Source organism: Opisthorchis viverrini (genome assembly GCF_000715545.1).
Source record: "Opisthorchis viverrini unplaced genomic scaffold opera_v5_48, whole genome shotgun sequence".
NCBI classification, from domain to species: Eukaryota; Metazoa; Platyhelminthes; class Trematoda; order Opisthorchiida; family Opisthorchiidae; genus Opisthorchis; species Opisthorchis viverrini.
The window spans coordinates 119,119-138,988 of record NW_008751704.1 but is presented as its reverse complement, the minus strand read 5'-3'; the positions used below and the strand labels follow the sequence as shown (position 1 = coordinate 138,988).

General features: G+C 45.1%; 1 protein-coding gene across 1 annotated transcript in view; it reads right to left on the bottom strand.

The window, feature by feature from the left end:
* Positions 1-10,222: 10,222 nt before the first annotated feature.
* The window catches only part of T265_03366 (hypothetical protein), a gene marked incomplete at both ends in the record, with an annotated part of 11,644 nt that continues 1,996 nt past the window's right edge, over positions 10,223-19,870 (bottom strand). The window contains 2 exons of the mRNA XM_009167835.1: positions 10,223-10,670; positions 13,662-13,777. Coding sequence (XP_009166099.1) covers positions 10,542-10,670; positions 13,662-13,777 — 245 coding nt within the window. The remainder of the gene's footprint in view (positions 10,671-13,661; positions 13,778-19,870) is intronic.

Here is a 19,870-nt window from a genome sequence, read left to right as displayed (position 1 = left end):
GTCGAACTGTGCAGGGATCGATATATATATATATATATAATGAGGGGGGTGATCTTTTGGTGCTTCCATGGCTCGGCTAGTAGCATTTCGAGCATTTCTAAAAAAATATAACGGTATCCATGAAGTGATGTTCATATTAGGTTTATGTTACAAGTAACTGGTAAAAAAAATCACTACATGGCAGTGTTGCACACGATGAAGGGCTCTGTAATTGGAAGGGAGTCAAATAGCCATTTGCCCTCCTCGTTAACTCGTTTAGAAAAGCTACGCGTGCATTCAGATTCAGCTGTTATGTTGGGGTATAGATCAATGAACTTTTTTCAGAATTCTAGATACTCCCACGTAAATCCAAAAAATGGAGCAGCAAGTGTCAAGTGGTGTCATGGGATTTATCGTTCTCAGTGCCTCGACTTCTCATTGTGGAGTCTTTTTTGTCTTCGTAGATGAGGCCGAATCTCTGAGTTTACTAGAAGAATAGGTAGCAAACTGAATTAATCTCAACCAAACGCTGATTGCGTAAAGCCGTTTGCGGATATTTGACAGCTTATTCCCAGTTTGGATTTGTTTGGGTTGAACAACCAGACATACTTTTCGAGTTTTCATTACTCTTAGCTCCTACTTGAACACTAATTTATATTGTTGGTATTATGAGGAGATTTAAGAATTTGTGGTGTGGTGTTGACCACGAAAGTGAAGCCAATCTATGCTGAAATGCCGAGAGGCACTCTACAGCTGTTTCATCCTCAAGAGTTCAAAATTGTAGCTGCTGGTTGTGAGTTGGAATCTCTCTGAAGTTTCGTGAGATGCTCACTGCTGATGATTCTCAGTAAGGACGAAAGAGCTATATAGTGCTTCTCGGCTTCTCAGCATAGATTGACATCACCTGCATGTGGAAGTCAAATTACCGTCTTATATGTAAGTGAATATACATAGATAGTATAATATTAACATTAGGTTAACATTAGACTCAGTTGATAGTAAGCCGGACCAATGGTTCGTAGCAGTCTTTGGCAGACTGCCGTTTCATTTCGGTTGCAAAAATGCTCACGACACTGAAGTATTGTATTCAATAAATTCGGCTGATTATTCTCTTGAGCGTCTTCTCACCAGCATACTGATTTAGAAAATGAGTGCATAACTTCACTTGTACGCAAATTACTGTTCAAAGAGGGGGAACGACTCGAAGGCTTACGAAGAGCGAAATCGGTAGTGGACCGTCAGTGTTCTCACCGACCTTATAATGAGCCTGGTGCGCCCAGGAAAAAGTTCGATATCTCGAAAGTCTTCGTCCAATACACTCGGCTAAGAATGTTATGCGCTAGAGTCCCTTCTAACATTCACTTGAGTCGCTTGTCAATATCAATTTAATTAGCAAACAATATATAATAACTACCACGTGGCCGTTCGTTTGTGCGTTAATCTGGGTAGTTTGATTTCGAACAAACACAAAATGCACATCCACTCAAATTTTGCGGTCTTCGCTGGGAATATGACTCCTTTAAGCATTCGTTACTTGCTGTATTATTGTCAGTTGTTCAGAGGCCACAGTTAGACACATGTGTCAGTAAATCTTTTTCAGGTTACCTTATATACGTGTCTTAAATACAGTCGGCCCAATTAGAATGCAGGAAAATATCGCCTTTACTTGAATTGGGCTTCAGTGACTAAGACCCAGCAGCGTCAGCATGAAAGAAGATTTCCACCAGAAAAAATTCCGGAGTACATCATCCAACAACCGGTATATAGATTCCTCTGAAAGTAGGTGAATTACATCTTGCTCCTTAATTAAACTTGAGCGTTCGCTTGCACAAAAACCTCGTTTCAAATTCAATATCACTGAGCCGTTGGGTGATCGTGTACCAATAGTATAGACGATCTTCCATTTTATATGTGCAGTACGGGTAACCTGACAACCCTACCCATTGTTCCGGATCACAACAGGTCCCATTCGTCTTATGATTCAAAACAACCTACTTGTAACTGAATAAATCTCAAACCATGCTTCGTCTTGGTCTCCTGTTCTTAACAGGACCACTGGTCTGGTAAACGACCACCGAAGCACCATGAAACTGTTGTATCACTAGCGTCGTTCTCCCACTCTGATTTGTACATCAGTCTGCATTTCTAATCCGGCTGACCAACTTGTTTACTTTCACTTTGGTCAGCGCCAGCTTTCGGAGAGTTTCCTAACTGCAGAGATCAAAACTAGTTATATATTTTTTTACCCAGCAGGATAAACATTACCAGCTTCTATCACCATCTTCAGCTTTTCGCTCATTTCAGATGACTAGCATTCACATGCACTGCAACGCACCATTACAGTAACCTTGTACAAGCAATACGACTGCAGAAAGGCCGATGTGTCTCTCATATCTTCATTTCTGTTGGCTGATAGAGTGGCCACCAATCTGGACACTTGACGAAACCGAAATGAAATTAAGGCATAGCTTACGGTCACTCGGGATTACGATAGCTACCATGAGTGGAATAGTTGACCAGATATTGCAACACCTGATGGACTGACCACTTTCATCCATCAAACGAGTCAGTTCCGTCCTACATGACCGTCCCCCAGTTTCCAGGAGAGGAAAATTCAACGAACAACCCTTAACAAGCTTTTCCTCTATGCAGATTAGTTTGTTATGCTGTTATGCTGGGGCGAGATGGCCCAAGCGGCTACAGTGCGAATTTTCCGACCGAGAGGTCCATGTGTCGAACCCTACCTCTGCCTCTCGTCTTCCCCTGTCTAGGCTTGGGCAACCTGGCAGCATCCCAGCCCTCGTGCAACCTTCGAGTAGTATGGTGGTTAGGCACAGATGAACGATTTTTCTGCTGGTTGTTCCGCCTACGGAGTCATACGCTGGAAGACGCGGACCCCAGCCGACTACGTACTTAAGCTACTTTCTCCCATGACTAAGATTCCCCCACAATCCTAATTCCTGTTATTTTTTCACCGCTCGATTGGGTCTAAATACAGTTCCTTCAACTTAAACTGTCTTTAAACAGTGGCGGTGAATCTGCACATTACCTTTTCTACTCGGTTTGACATCCGAATCAACGTCACCAATCAACTGATGCGTTGGTGAAGCTTTTGATTTAATTAAGTCCAGTGTGCTGAAGAAACGGGCAACCTTGAAAACTAACCGATTTGTTATACCAAACTTTATGCTAACAACATCACTGAAAAGGAATCCGAATGTTTCCAAACAACGAATTAATGCAACTTAGCGGAATAAACTAGCCAGCATTTCGCCAGTGGCATTCACTAGGCGAATCCGTAACGAGGCAGTTAGAAAGCGCGTTTTCGGTTGTGCAACGGGTACTTCCATTGAAGAATGTGTCCAGCACCAGAAGCTGCGTTGGTTGTGTTGCGTATGCCAAACCATCATTTGCCGAAGAGAGTGCTGTTTTCCATGCCCAACTCAGAGTGACAGAAGTAGAGAGGTGGCCAACCGTTGACTTGGCAGAGGAGTATGAAGGAGATCACGAAACGCTTGGTTGTTGTTGGTGCTACTTGCCTCCCAGAATGGTGACTGCGTTATCCTCACTGCTCCGGGTTGGAGACGCTGCAAGCTATGACTGCCAAACGATGTCAGTGGCAATCTTGTTGTCAGTTTCTATTCAGATCGCCTGAGCGAATGTCTGGAGGTATAGGCACCTCGGAATAATTGTGGTAAGCTAGCACTATGTCCCTTCCCCGTCCACCTTTACTGTTTTCTTGACAATAAGGTTTTCAAATAAATCATGGTTGTACGGCAGTGAAGCATCGGTGTTGAACAATGATGTCATGCTGTCGATGATGAAGATGACTAGGCATAGCCGTCAGTGTGTGGAGGTCGCCCGTTGAATGAATCTGGAGGGTGTGGTGCTCTGCAACAAGCATAAATACAGCGTCCATGTTGTGGAAACGATCAACTTTACGTACCATCGCCCTTTTCTGCCAGGAGGAAAGAATACTCCGAATGGGACAACATTCAAACTATGGCCGCATTACCATGTACAGGCTCCATGTGGGGCCTCCGCTGATAAACTAACGTCTGAATTTTTAACATACCTTTGGAACTGTTGTAGAGATTACGCATTCCTTAGCTCAATGAATAGTGCGTGTTTTTAATGACGACTGGAGCAACTTGACTTCTAACCATACTGAAAATTGACATTGTCGACATGGTTAGAATTATTGTTATTTAGTGGAATAACACCCGTTCGCAACTCAGCTAAATATCCTGTCTGTTGTACTCTTCAACTGAATATGTTGTACAAAGGCTACCCGTAATCGGTTTCTCTCTTCCCGAGGCGCACTAAATAGGCGTAGCGTCTGGATTTCCATCAATCCTACTTCCCGTTGGATGATATTCGAGTCTGTGCTAGTAATCGCGTAAACCCATTACAGTAAATCAATGATACATTAGGAAGTTACCAACATAGCTTACTTATCCAAATTCGGTATCATCAACGAAGTGATGGCCACTTTTCGGTACATGGCCAACTGATGACCGTTCAGTGGGAAAGTCTACTCTGAGTACCTGGTCTAATCATCTTTCTTGAACCACACTGCGTGGGAAATTCGTTCGGTTGTACTTAAAAAACCTACCCATTTGGTCAAGTAGAAACTATTTAATTAATGGGAGAGGAATACCTCTAACGTTATTATCCATATACATCTTTTTATCAATAGTAGTGCATTTCGAAGTAGTACACATTGAAGCCCAACTAAATAACTTTTTGTTGAAGAAGTACTCTCTTTATTCGAATGCATTAATTGGGCGAACGGCAAATCCTCATAACGAAGGATATTTTTGACTGTAGAAAGCAGTGCAAATCATTTTAGTTTTGCTGAAAGCTTCCCATGCTGATATGTGGTAAGGGGAATGTCAGGCCAATACTCGTGTTCAATGGTTAATGTTCCGGCGGGTCCACGTCATGTCTCAGTTTGAACATGATAAAACGGCACCCCATTCAGTGAAAACAGAAATGTGGAATGGGACGATGCGTGTACGTCAGTCACACAACACATGTGCCTGATTTCTATGGGACATATTGCTTGTTGTGCGTCCGCGCTGGACGGAAAACGGAAAGCATGTGGTTGCTTCCGTAGATGCTGTTCACATTTGATTCGGGCACGAATTTCGTAGATAGAGACATGGCAGTCAAATGATTATGAAGCCCTATTACTTTGCGATACCCAGCATCATCATCATCAAAGACAGCAACATCAGTGTTGGCACTGATGCCTCACTGCCGTACAGCCATAAGGTTCGCTTAGTTTATATATATATATGGGAGGGGACCTAGTGCAGGCCTATGTCAAGCATACTGAGGTGCCTACAGCTCCAACCGCTCAACCAGACAATCTGGAGAGAAACTGAACATGAACGTCACTGACATCGATTGGCCGCCATTTCTTGCAACGTCTCCGGTCAAGCACAGACGGGGTCACGGGAACCCCATCCTGGATCTACGATACCCGGTAGCGAAATATTGTGGAGGGTGGATTATTCGTGGGAAGGGCGACCTGTAAGGTTACTCAAAAGCCTGCGACAACCCACTACCGGCTTTGCCCCTCTCGGAGCTCGTGCAGACACCGAGTTTCCACCAACCTTACTATCCACTTGAGTACCGAGTCGTACACAGTTAGAAGTGTAAACTCATCTGTGAATTAAGTTGATATTAACGAGAGGTTATATGAATTTCAGGTGCGTCATACATAGACGAAACAACTGGGGTCCAGTTGAATTTCCATTTAACACTCATTTATCGGGTGTTTCATGCACCGGACCAATGAAATTTAATTGTGTGACCCTGCAATGAGTGCTCGATGGGATGCATCACTTAGTGTGGGGTGAAAGCACTGGGTTCTCAATAGTCATCCAAACCTGTGAATGTCGCATGTTAACCTTAAGCAGTAAATCTCAATAAAAGACGTCCCTGAGTAATGATACAACGAATGAGCAGCTTTTGTTCCAAGTTGATAGAATCAAAAAGGAACAAAAAACTTATTGCGAAGGTGCATTGTGATGACGACACAGCGCAAGCTACGCGCCTAACAAATATCAATATCGAGCAGCTGTATTTAAGCGAAAACTCAATTGAACAATTGAAGGCCTTGATAAACTGCGCACGAGTTGAGCCAGAAAAGTAGTTCCCAACGTTATGAACCTACGCGTTATTTTATGGTGCTCCGACCTGTATAACTTCGGTCAGGAGTGCAACAGTGGAATGTTCCAGTTGTTGGTGAAGTGCAAATATTGTTAATACTAAAGTAGCCAGACGATTTGGTGAGATGCGCCATCAGCCAAGCTGTGAGTCAAACACAGATCTCTTTTCGGTTCACGGGTTTTATTAGAAAATCCTTGGTGCCAAAATTATCCCCTTGGTGACAAAGTTTCCTCATGATATGAAATAATGTTTTTGGTAATTCTCCTCGCGTAATATATGAGGAATTTCAATTAGACGAGTTGTAGTGGTGTATTTGATTGAATCAGTGATTCCAGTCCCGGTGCGGCGACTCGAAAAAGTATACTTCAGTCCAGTTAGATAAGTTTAGGACCGTGCGATGTCTGGGTAATAGTGTTTTTTGTTTGGGCTCACGAACAGGGTTGGATGAAACCTATGTGGTGCGTTGCATGCACCTTCCCTATTTTCAGGTCCCAGTATGATACTCACAACCTGGTGAAATTCCAAATCCGTATGATAGAAACCATCACCTCTTAGTGTCTTTTTCTGCATGAAGTACTACGCATAACAGCCTTGTTGATACTGCCTCAAACACTTCATTGGTGGCCACCCACGGGAAGGTCCGACAAAGGAGGTAACAACTAATAAAACACACGGCTTTTGGCAGAAAAAACAGATGGTATTAATTTAGTGTGAAAGTGCGAAACTGATTTGCTCCCGCTGTCCGGTGATCCGCCGATACAGTACCGCAATTCAGTCCTCAGGTGTTTCATAGTACAATGTTGTCAACTTGGCTCGACTGATTTCCTTTCGTTTGCAAATGTTGTACTTCCTCGAAGAAGCATTCGCATCGGATACTAACTTTTCAACAGGACGCGTACGCCTTTGACGGAGGCGGGAAATTCGAAGCATTCCCTACGTTGTATACAAATGGCTAACGAAAATACCGGTGTCTTTGAACGCTTCATGTGACAGAGTGCAGGTCACCATTAAATTGCAATTGACAAATCGTCTTGTAATTGAAGTCACTACATCGAAAAACGGAAGACTGCACAGCTGTTTCATCCTTGTTGAATGCAGTCCAAATCTGACGATTCTCCAGGGTGATCCAAACCAACGACCTACCGGTTAGTGGTCAAATATTAAACCGTTCGGTCAGGAGTAGCCGACCAACAGTGCGACTAACTCACACTCAGACGTAGTCATGAAGAAATGCACCAAATAAATTTATCAGTGAACAAAGCAAGTTGACTCATGTGTGCTACAAGGACTACCTCGTTCATCTAGATATGTATAATGTACCAATATTTATACGAGTCAACCCGTGTGTTCTGACGTGTATCTTCCCATGAAGACATTAACGATTCATGCAACTGATCCGTTTCAGTGGTAAATCCACTCTCATTGTGATCCGTGATCAACCTATTTATGATGCACGGAGCTCGGTTGGACAGACCGACTGTTGCTCAGGCTACTTTCCGCTACGACTGATCCTGCAAGTTCCTAGTCTCGTTTGACGATCACATTTGCTGATTGATTTGTAGGGTGTATTTATGCCACTTATAGAATCCTTGCTGATATCATCCTCCTGAAAAGCACTGATAAAACGGAACACCAAACAGATAGACGTAAAGGTAAACTCTTCATCCATATCTCGTGATTCACTAGAACAGATATTTATGTCTGCAAGCCGGAATCTAAAATCAATACGAATTGTAAGCTATAAATTCATGGTTACTGGTGGCTGAATAAATTATGCTTAATGATTATTGAAGATCGGCCGACCTGTCAGGTTGAGGTCAGGCCAAACCAAAAAAATCAAACAATCACGGCACACCACCTTGCATTCGTCTCCGTGTTTGCAGGTAAAATAAACAACCATCTACGGTTATGATTGAATTATAATTACTGCATCGATTAGACCAACCAAAAATGTTCATGACCCTGGTGGGGAGTTAGTTTTCGAATGCGGCATACATTTCATCTTCTTTGAGACAAAACTAAGACCCAGAAGCACAGAAGTCAAAACTGAACCGGCCTGGAGTTACAGAATGACTTCAAACGACTGAGACTAACTGCTCTATGAAGCAACAACCACTCTGACTAATCCATCGACCTCGGATCACTTAACACAACAGAACAGAGGAATGTAATTTCATCCTCTTATTGTGACAGATTGTACAAGCAATGAAGCCTTCCTACAGGATACACATTGTCGTGCTCAGCTCTTGCATATGCACAGCAGTCACAAAGTCGGGGCGCCTCCGGCCGTGCTACCACCACAATCAACTACACAACCACTACGCCTTACAGTATGCCCACATTATATCGTCACTCGCCATGAGGACACTCACCTTTCAAAAACGGTTTCTCCAAATCATGGAGGAAGCTGAAACGCTTATTTTTCAAAAATAAAATGTACGACTGCTTCTTCACCAGGTCTTGTGAAGGCAGCACTGAGGCCCAGAAGGAGATCTATGATCCTCGACAGTAGGTATGAATTAGTTGATACGCCCTAAGCGTTTCTACTACCGAAAAGCTAATATCAAGTGAAACCAGAGAAGCCTGGTTTCCGAGGATGTCTGCCATCAATCCTTCCGATGCCTTCTTGGCTCCTGATACCGTTGGCAGTCTGAGACTGTCAACGGTACTAAATACAGAATTCGGATTCTAAGACATGATTATCTCAATGCTATCTTCCACATGGACAACCACCATCTTGGTCGGTTGCAGCGTAGTCAGGGGATATTCCACATAGGATGACACAGGCAGTTCCGATCCGTCTGCAAGTCTTGCTTAATGTGAGGCATTAATGATAACATCCAGATGTATATACTTCCTAGATCCGTGGATAAACTGAACTAGAAGCATGCTATGCATGAATTTAGCAACCCCGATGGCAAACTACAGCAGGACTTCGCAGTACTTGCACTTCCGTCTCTGGGGAATCGCTGGCCTTATTGGTTGTGCAACGTATGCACATATAGGTGGCAGGTATTCCAAATGAACGTTGGAAAATATGTTGATCTCTCACCAGCCAAGACATTTGCCGCCCAAGAATGAAGAGTCCATCCAGGAAAAAGACGTTGGCCATCCTGGCCCTCTAGGAGATAATACTTCACCAGTAATTGAGGAGAGTCAGTGCTCCGCGAACACTGTTGTTGGTATGTTTTCTAATCACTCGAGGGTTTTTCCCTTCGTACACAAAACAGCACGATGCGTTTTTGGCTTTTACTCTCGTTCTGTTGAGATATCTGTGGAATTGTGCGGTAATGTATTAAGGTTTCGCCCGCAATGAATACATCCTTTGCATTGTGGTCTCCACGCTGAATTGATGAAGTTGTAGTGACAAGTTTCGGAAAAACTTGGTTCCGGGAAGAAAAGATACCTTATCATTCAGGTGACGGAATTTGTAACTCGCTCCTGACAAGATCTAACATCCATGAATAGGAGAATTCCCGAACAAAGAAATGGCTATCCGGTGGAAATATGCACGCCAAAGTATACTGTAGGTTAGAAATGGATGAAGTAATTTTCGAGGGAATTCAACTTACTCCAGGGTGGAGGTAGAAAAAAATCAACATTGGTGAATATACTCCTGTTCAAAGTGCACTGCCGTGCGAGTAGTCTATTTCGATTACCTTGCATTTCCAAGTGAGCATACCTTTGTAATCACTCTGCGTTCACCAGAAAGGTTAGCGCGACGCTGGGATGGAGGCAAGCCACTTGTGAGTTGCGTCCACAGATTGTTGTATTGGGATGACGCTACTCTAGCCAGCGCAAATATCGTTTGGAATTTTCGGGCGTGGAGACTTGTGTTTAACACACGGTATCTTCGCTTTTCAGAGGCTAAATCAACCGTACACAAGGAAACCCAACAATCAATATCCAATCATTCCATAACAACTGAAACTAACTCACTCCTGTACAGAATGGACTGAACTGGTCTCAAGAACTCTGACCATGGAACGTAAGGAATCTAACGCAGTTGATATTCCTACCACCACATAGCAGCCAAGCACCCCGGAGTGGTCCGTTCACTTGTCACCGCCACCAACATAGATTTCTTTAGTGGTAAGAGAACAAACACAGACCGACAATACAGAACCGGGAGAAGTGCAACAAATACAGTTAGAAAAATAACAAATCAAGTTTCGACAGCTCAGTTTTGAACGAACCCAACTGTCCAATATACATACTTGGCGGACCTGACGATATCGAAATAGAGAAAAAAGAAAACAGTTGCACAGTTACTGGAAGTAAATTGCAATGGTTCATACAAAATGAGAGCAGTGTTGGAAATAGTCGAGTATCGAGATAAGGCACGAGTATCTTTAGACGGGATGGACCAAGCAACACCGAATTCAGCGTTTATATTGATTTTTTTGCGTCAGACTGTGGAACTGTCGCGTCCACTGGGGGCTCATCCGTTTCTTCATAAACGCGATGTGGTTCGCCGGGTCGAAGGAGCCGTCCGATATGATCATAGCGTTCTGTGAATAGTAAGGGGAAGCAAACAATTCAATTGCTGCACGTTCAGTGTATGTGTGTCAGCGTTCAGAATAATTCAGTTTGAGAGTACCCAACTCAAAACCAATGAAGTCATATAGTTTGAGGGTTGGTTAGTTTGGTAACTGCGAGAGAACACAGCGTCTTTCAGCGCACTTTTGTTGCTCAACGCTTTGGTTACCCCAAGCAAACTTCATCAGAAGTAAAATGACCAAACTCACACAGAAAATATAACATGTGTCTATAAGTGCCAACAGTGAGACATTCTATGTGCTGTACTTATTGGTCACGTTCCTGCCTAAGTGTGTGTATTGTGCTGAGGCTGATGGAAATACGCATACGTGCTCATGCTTTTTAACCATTGATCCATCCATTGATCCACCAAGGTTGACAGTTGTGGACCATCAATTCGGTTGACACATGCAATATGGGAATGAATAACCAGGGTATCTGCACATGCACGGTCAACCCATCCCCAAGTGACTGCCGTCTATATGAACTTATTGGCAAATAGAGTATATGGATCAGAGGATTAGTTTGAAGAAACCTGGGATACAGACTGCAGGCGGTTCTTAGCTGCCGAATAGCCCGAAGAAAATACGAGAGCTAAGGCACCACCACACTGATCAAGCCGAAACAGGAGCAGTCGAGGTGGGTTAGGTTTGAATCGCACACCTGGCCAGTAAATTCGCGCCTCAAAAACTGAGCTACCTCAGGATCACTAGCTAAAAGTACAGAAAACCGGTTTCAACAATCGATAAAACCCATGTACAAACGGATGTAAACAAAATCAACACGAACAACTACGACTGCTTGTGAAAGTACTCTTCATCAAGTGTTTCCAACCGATTATAGCCTCACCGATTGTGAAGGAAATGGAGCAGCACTATTCCGGACATTCTAATCTGTGTTCAGGCTTCTATCAACCTAATACGATATGCACCTCATGAGGATCCAGTCAAGAGGGGACTCAAATGAAGTGTTCACAACACAAGTTTAACTTCTTCAGTGATATCTGTAATAAGTTTGAGGAGAAAACTGTAACATGAATTTCAAGGTCGAATTCCACATTTCACAACTAAATCTACCGCAATTAACAGTATGAGGACAAGAAGATTGAAGAATACTTAGAAACCCGTTTTTGAGTCAAGTCATCATCACCACCATCATCAGAGACACCAACATCAGTGTTCACCCTGATACTTTACTCCAGCACAACCACAAAGTTTATCTTTCTTGGGAAGAAAAGGAAATAAAAGTGGGTGAGGGAGGGGACCTGCTGCTGACCTACCGCAAGCGTTCTGAGGCGCCTACACCTCCAAAAGTGCAACCAGACAATACGGAAAGAAACTGACAACATGAACTCCACTGACATCGATCAGCCAACGTTTCCTGCAGTATCTCCAGCCAATCGCAGCAGGGGTCATGGGGACCCCATCCTAGAAGGCGTACAACACCAACAACATCCAAACTCTTCGTAATCTCTTTCACACCCTCACGGTTCCCGCCAATCTGAAAGAGGTACAGAAAACAACACTAGTCTCTCGAGACGTAGTTGATGGGTTAGGTGTTTCCGCGACTGAAGAACCTGTTGCACAACCAGACACCCGTTTTCTAATGACCTCATCACGAATTGGTTAACGCCATTCGACATTGGCAATGCTTCTGAGGCATCCGTAGTCAAAATTTTGAAGACACCTCACACCATCTGCCCCTAAAGACTGGCTAGTTACCATACAGCGATACAGCCATTAATGTAACCTGCTACCCTGAGACTCAGTGATGTGCTTTTTCGATGCCAAAAGTAACGCAAATTAGCAACTCGGACCTTTGAGATTCGTGCACTGACTTCATCAGATATACTTCCACCAAAAGCAAATATGAACAACGACGTATGTAGAATTCTCCACAACCACCAATGATTTCCCTTGAATTGTAAGCAGTACATTATGAAGCATGAATTTTTACTTTAAAGATGCAAGACGTATTCCGAAAGATGGTATGACGGGGATTGTGCTTCGCCTAAATCTTCAAAGATGAGGACGATATCTTCTGCGTACCCCAGGTCACAAAAGTTCTTACCAGCAACAGTTCCAACACCTTGCAGCGTTACCTCATTCCACCGATGAACAACAACGGAGAGAAAGGTCATCCCCATCAGACTCTACTTTTCGCAAAGGAACTTGTGAAGAGCTCACTAGGCACTTTCACAAGCCCAGAAGTATATGAATATAGCGACGTGGTTATGTTTACAAGCTTCCGGAAAGTACACTGTTGAGCGAGTGTAGTTAATTGACTGATCAGCAGAATCAAACGCATTCTTGAAGTCAAGGGACACCAAGATTGTACGTCGTCTGTACACACTGCGCTGCCATTAAACCTGACGGAGTGTGAAGATGTGGTCAACGCAGGTCAAAATCCAGGTCAAAATCCCGCTTGATTCTCACGAGCCAAGGCTTCGACGAAGAATCAGGGACGCCAGAAGCCTTGTTACAGTGGAGAACAAACTAACATCTATGTGGTTACTACACCCAAGGCGAGTACGCTTTTTGAAAATGGGCAATATTATCGACTCACCTCAGTTGTCTGGGACGGTCTCTTTTTCCCACACGGGCGCAAACAGGCTAGACAGGCACTAGGTGAGAAATCCACCGCCATCCTTGAACAGGACAGGTGAAAGGTCATCAAAACCAGCAGCACGATGGCGCTTGAGTGGAAATATACACTCAAACACTTTTGAGATTGAAGGGTACTTCATATCCGCAGTCCATCTTCTTGTTGAACGCCGGACTGCAGGTAGCAGGTGGTCCAGCCGTCACGAAGAGACTGGACGCTACCATGCTGTGAGTTTGTGTGCCGCCGCCATCCAGTGAGCTATACCAATTGGTTTGCAGATGAGTGTACATTCGCTACTTTCGTGCAATTTGGTTTCAAGTAGAACATAAGGTTGACGGAAACCCGGGGACTGCGCCTACCTGATGAGCCCCAAGAAGGGCGAAACCGGTCGTGGGCTGTCGATGGATTTTCAGCAACCTTATGAGTAGTACATTACAAATATACATGTATCGCGATATTTCAAATATCGTAGCGACTGAAACATGAGGCGGCCTGGTGCAGCACATTCAGTTGCCTGAGAACATCATAAACGAGAGATTCAGCTGGGTTCCAGGTGAGTCTCTCGAAAGAACCAAATTAGTTTGCAGATGAGTGTATATTCGCTATACTGGGGTGTGTTCGCGCGACGTTCGCAGTCTCCAATACCAACCTGGTTCATAGTTAAGGGTTAAGTCTCCTAGTCCTCTAGGTTGGGGGCTAGAACATGTAAGGCGGCTTGTTCTGTAAAATTGAAATGAACTTGCCATTCCCGCGAAATATCGCTGCATTGCTCTCAGAATTTTGAGCCACTGGTTTTGGTCGTTTTCAGGTCTAGGTGTGGGAGCCCTGGGAGTATTCCAGCCCATCTACTACCATAAATTCCACACACAAATGAACTCATGCTACATCGGCCGTCACGTGATGTCATCAACCGGGTCGCCTCACTTAATGCATACAGCAGGGCGGGTAAGCAGAAACAGCCTACTACTGATGCCTCCCTTAGTTCCCCTTAAAATACTTTTTTCTCCCCCCCCGCACCCCATTATTAATACTCTTATTGCAGGCCCAGCAGTTAGGACTGACGACTCCTTTCGTACGTTATCGGTTTTGCAAGCAATATCTGTGCCTCATCCGGCGCCGACACTCTCAGACATCTCGAAATCAATTCTCAAGTCTCGACGCCAAGTCTACCTTGGTCCGCGCTCTCAAGCAAGCAAGATAACAAGCTGCGCTTGCTCTCATATTGGACTCCCTTGGCATTAACGTGTGTTGTATATCAGAAACACAGATACAAGATGTAAGCACAGTGATCCAGCTGATTGCTCCACCGCTCTCCACTTGCTTCCGACTGCGCACCTCTGATGACATAGAGGCCGCTGAGGCAGGATGTACAGATATTAATATTGTCCTAAGTCAGCAGGTGGAAGGATCTTTGCTTGACTGGATACCCGTTGATAGTCACCTCGAACGGTAAGGTCTGCGAATGAGTCTCAGAAGTTGATCGTTGTTCGTTTGTCGGGTCTACTTACGCTCCAATCGATTGTAGCTCTATGCAGTACTAACTTCCAAAAGAGCGGAAGTCGCCTGGACACATGGTGTCCTCCAAAGGCATGCCGGCTAAAAATTGAAATTGAACACATTGTCCTCACTCACCAATGGCACAGATCAATGACTGCTGCTCATTTTGAAACACATTTGTGGATTCCGGCCACGCACTCTCCCTTCATTTTCTAGGGCCGCGTAAGGTTCGGACAAATCACCAGGCAGATCCGGATGTTAGACAAACCTACCAGAATCGTCTTCTGGAGTCTCTTCCAAATGCTCCACCATCATATGTGAATTCATACTGAAACAAGATCATCACCGCTTTGTATTGTACTGGAAGTTTTGTCCGTGGCCCGACTGTACCAAGCCCACTCAAGCACTAGATATCAGACCGAACGGTGGCACTGCTAAAATGTCAGAGAAACATCCTGGCCGGTCCCGAACATAACTTAGCCCGATGAGTCATCAGACGTCAGGTGAAAATGAGCGTGCGAGCCGACCGTGAAGTCTGGCGCAGGAAGGACATGGAAGAGGCCAGGAAAGCCGGTAACGTCCCAAGATTATTTTCGTTGATCCGTGAGAATGGTCCAAGGAAACCAAATGTGGGCGAAATCGCCAAGGGTCAGAATGGGGCGATCATCTTGAATAAAGAACTCCTTAATCAGTGGGCTGAATATTTCGAACGACAGTTATCGTCGCCACCATATACCACTCATCTGAAGTCAACAACTAAACCGAACTTTGGACAATGAACGTGGAACCTCCTGCGGCCTCGGAGGTTTGTGACTGCAGATGTTCTTTCAAGCACTATCGAGCCTCTGGCGCGAATGACCTCGCACCCGCATTGTCCAAAGATGCGGGTGAAGTCCTAAGTCCGAGCTCCTTTGATAGGTTTTGCTGCATTTGGGGAAGGGAACTGTCTCAGACAATTGGGCAGAGTCGATTGTAGTACCCATTTTCAAAGAAAGGCTCATAGTGAACCTCGTAGGCCCAAAAGGTCGTAACGGGATTGTTGGCGTTACTTGTGTTTCGTCTCCTTATGACGGCTTGCGAAACACTGATTTGAGAGTAGAAAGCGGGATTTCGGCCTGGTAGGGATTGCGTTGAACAAATCTTCACACTCCGTCAGGTACTGGAACAACGCCATACGTAAAAATGACCCACAATTTTAGTATCTCTGGATTTCCAAGGCGAATTCGAGTCGGTTGGCCGGTGTTCTCCTTGACACGCTTGCCCGTGCAGGAATATCCAGGAAGTCTGTGGACATGATGTTCATACTATCGAACTTTCGGGCGCTTGAAAGTATACGGAGAGTTATCCAAAAGCTTCCGTACACAAAGCGTTGTCAGGCGCAGGTGCCCATTCCCTCCATTCTCATTTAATTTCTTGATTAATGAAATCATGAGACGAACGTTGGAAGGTCTCCAAACCCCGGTCTTCAAATAGCCTGTGACGAAAACCTTATCGATCTGGAATGGGCAGCCGACATCGTTCTCATATTCCAAGAGGAGGAGGAGGAGGCGTACTTGTTTTTGGATGAACTGACCAAAGGCATCTCGTCCTCTGGTATGCACTCTGCACTCACAAATAGTAAGGTTATGCTGATTGCAAGGTGACAGATGAGGCCAATGCACGATTCCGCAAGACTTGAGTGGCGCTTGATAATTTGAGACACCTATGGCGTCAAAGTGGTGTATCCCTGAATCTCAAGGGACGTGTGTATCAAGGTACAGTAAGGACTGTTTCGCTATATGGGCTATGAGACTTGGACTGTTTGAGCAGTGGAACTTAGACGTCTCCAGGTGTTCGAAAATCGCTGTATCAGACCCATAGCTCATGTGGGTTGGTGTCAGCGAACCCGTAAGGAGGCAATTAGAAAGCGAGTTTTCGGTTGCGCAGCGGCGACTTACACTAAAGAATGTGACCACCACCATAGGCTACGTTGGTTAGGCCGTGTAGTGCGCATGCCGAAATATCGTTTTTCGAAGAGGGCGCTGTTTTCCGTGCCCAACTCAGTGGCGAAAGAAGAGATGGCCAACCCTTGATCTGGCTGAGGGCTTTCAAATAAATCATGGTTGTACGGCAGTGAAGCATCGGTGTTGAACACTGGTGCCATGCTGTCGATGATGATGAGGGGTACGAGAGATTGTTGAAGGTTTGGGGGCTGTCGGTTCCACCTGCCGTCTGGGATGGTGACCGCGCGGTCCCCATTGAGTGTTGGAGACACCGCAAGATATGACTGCTAATCGATCTCGTTGGTGTTCTTGTTGTCAGTTTCTATCCAGATTGCTTGAATGTGTTTGGGGTAAGTTAGCTCGGAATGAGTGTAATTAGCTATCACTAACTCCATTCCATCTCCATTTTTACTTGTCATCACAAATAAATCACGGCTGTACGACAGCGAAGTATCAGTGTTAAACAGTGATGTCATGTTACCGATGGTGATGATTGTGTCCAGAGGCAAAAACATTCTCCTCTGCTAAATATCAAAGAGCCACTGCGGTCCCTGATAGTTTTGCTCGCAGGAGTCTTCCAAGGATCAGTCTAACGAGTCAAGTGGAACGGCCTGTAGATGCTTCCAGGATTTTTTGCCTCTTCTATTTTTTCTACTTTTTGAATACACTTAACTTTGCGGTCTGCACAATCAGTTTTACCCAGTGTGAGATGATGCGTCGAGTTGAGTTGTGGTTGCGGTGAGGAGCACCACGTTGCCCACCGATTTCCGCTGTTCCGGCAACTGGTACTGCAAAAAGAACAGTCTGTGATCAGCGCACATCTGAAGTAGGCAGTTGCAGTTGTCCGTGCGTCTCGTATCCAACCCGAGACGACCGCCCCATTGGGCCTCAGCAGTGCCTGATCTACCTACCTGGGAGTTCATGTCAGCACCAACCTGAACTTTAACCTCAATGTAAAAGAGCACCTAGAGCATCATAGAAACCGTCCTTGGCAGATTCACGGCTACACTCCGTTGGGGCGTAAGCAGACGCAACATACAGGGTGCGATGGACCTCACTTTCTCAAGATGATCTCAGACGTTGCCAAACGAACCGCACAGAGGCGAGCATCAACGGATATTCAAGTAGATCCTTTCGTTCCGTTCGGTCGCCCAAGTACAATACTCACCCCGGTACATCCAGCTGCAGCAGCCTCTTGTTTGTTTCAGTGAGAAAACATCAAATGCAGCTAAATTGATCGCCTTTCGGGGTTTGAAAATAGAGTTTGAGGTGTTAACGGTTGTCACTGAGGTCGAACGTACAGAAGCTGCGGCTGAGTATGATGCAGGGTAGGGTAGGAGGGAAAACATAGAAGTGTAAGACGAAAAAAGTCATCTAACTGTAACACACTTTTGGCGCCTAGCTACCATACCACCCAGAGGAAGCACGAGGGTTAGGATATTGCCAGGTTGCCCAAGGGGAAGTCGAGAGGCAAAAGTTAGGTATGAACCAAGCACCTTCCGGTCAGTAAATTCGCACTGTAACCACTGAGCTACATTACTCCCGTGTAAGACGAGAAGATTATCAGGTCGTTCGTCAAGCAAGAAACACTGGTATTGTGATCGTTGCGTGCCGAATGAATGCCCAAGTCGGTCAACTGAGCTCCTTAGGATCAAGTCTGGGTGGACGATTCGGAGTCGATGCTCGTCACAAGGACAACTGAAAACGACTTCTCAAATTGTGCCCGTGTGTCTTAGTTCTGACCAGCACAAACTTTCAGCGTAAAACTTCACATTGTGTAACCTGGCGGCCACCAACCGCAAATTAACCGTCGAGCCAAATGGATCGCATGGTCACCAGCTACCGGTGGAGAGCCACAATTCCAGACCACCCCCAAATGGATCGCATGGTCACCAGCCACCGGTGGAGAGCCACAATTCCAGACCACCGTTCCGTCCGGGAAAAACGTGAATTCAATCATGCCATGGTGCGAGCATGTCCGACAGCTTGTTCCCCATCAACCCCTTGCAAGTCAGCAAGATACAAACTAATCCATCTTTGAAGATATACCACGGCTAAGCAGTACCAACCTGAGCTAGTTCAACAACGCTCTCCAGTGAACCAAGGAGGTATCGGCAGCAATCACGTGGGTGAAGCACGGCACAATGTGAAAGAAGCTATGCCTGGGGCTTCAATGTTGTCTACTTAACTTCGATACAACCAAAAACAATTAGATATCGTCGTGACCGCTAGTCCTGATTGATGCCACGAAAGCCATACCAGCAGGCAACGAGTTCTACGGCGCACACAAATCCCTCTGAAGACAGAGACTGAAGAGCTTTAGAAAAGACCAAGAGTCTTTGTGGAAATCGAAATCACGGGAGGTAGAGAAGGCTCCTGCTGCAAGAAACAGTGTTGACTTGTATCAACTGATACGACTGACAGGCCCTAGGAGAGCAACGGTCATTGAAACGACAAGTGAAAAAAGCGGTTCATTAATTCACTCGCAAAAAGATCGATTGGAAAGATGGGCCGAAAACTTCGATGAACAGTTTAGCTGGCCCCCTGCAACACAGCCCCCGGAGACAGTTCTTACGGACGAATGGCGTGTAAAAATTAATCAGCCGTCGGAAAAAGAAATTAGGGAAAAAAACGTGAGAAGGCATCAGGACTGGACGGTTTGTTTCTAGTCCTCTTCAACGAAGGCAGAGAATCACTGATGACCCATCTGACAAGGTTTACTGGTGTTATTTGGAACGAAGAGAAGTTGCCTGTAGAACGGGGTATGTCGACAATTATTCCTATTTTCAAAAATGGTTTGGGGAGTTCGTGAAAACCACTCCCCAACCAACCCCCGTCAGGGATACCCACTCTCTCCATTCCTTTTTAACTTTGTGAGCGATGAAATAATGAGACGAACGCTGGAGGGTCTCCGAAAACCTGGTGTTCAAATAGCCAGTGAAGAAAACCTTGTCGACATCGTTCTCATGTTCGAAGAGGCGGAGAAGGTGCAAGTATTCTTGGATTAACTGACCAAAGTCATCCCGTCCTTTGGTATGCACTTTGCACCTGCAAAGTGTACGGTCATGCTTGTGGACGTGCAGTCACTG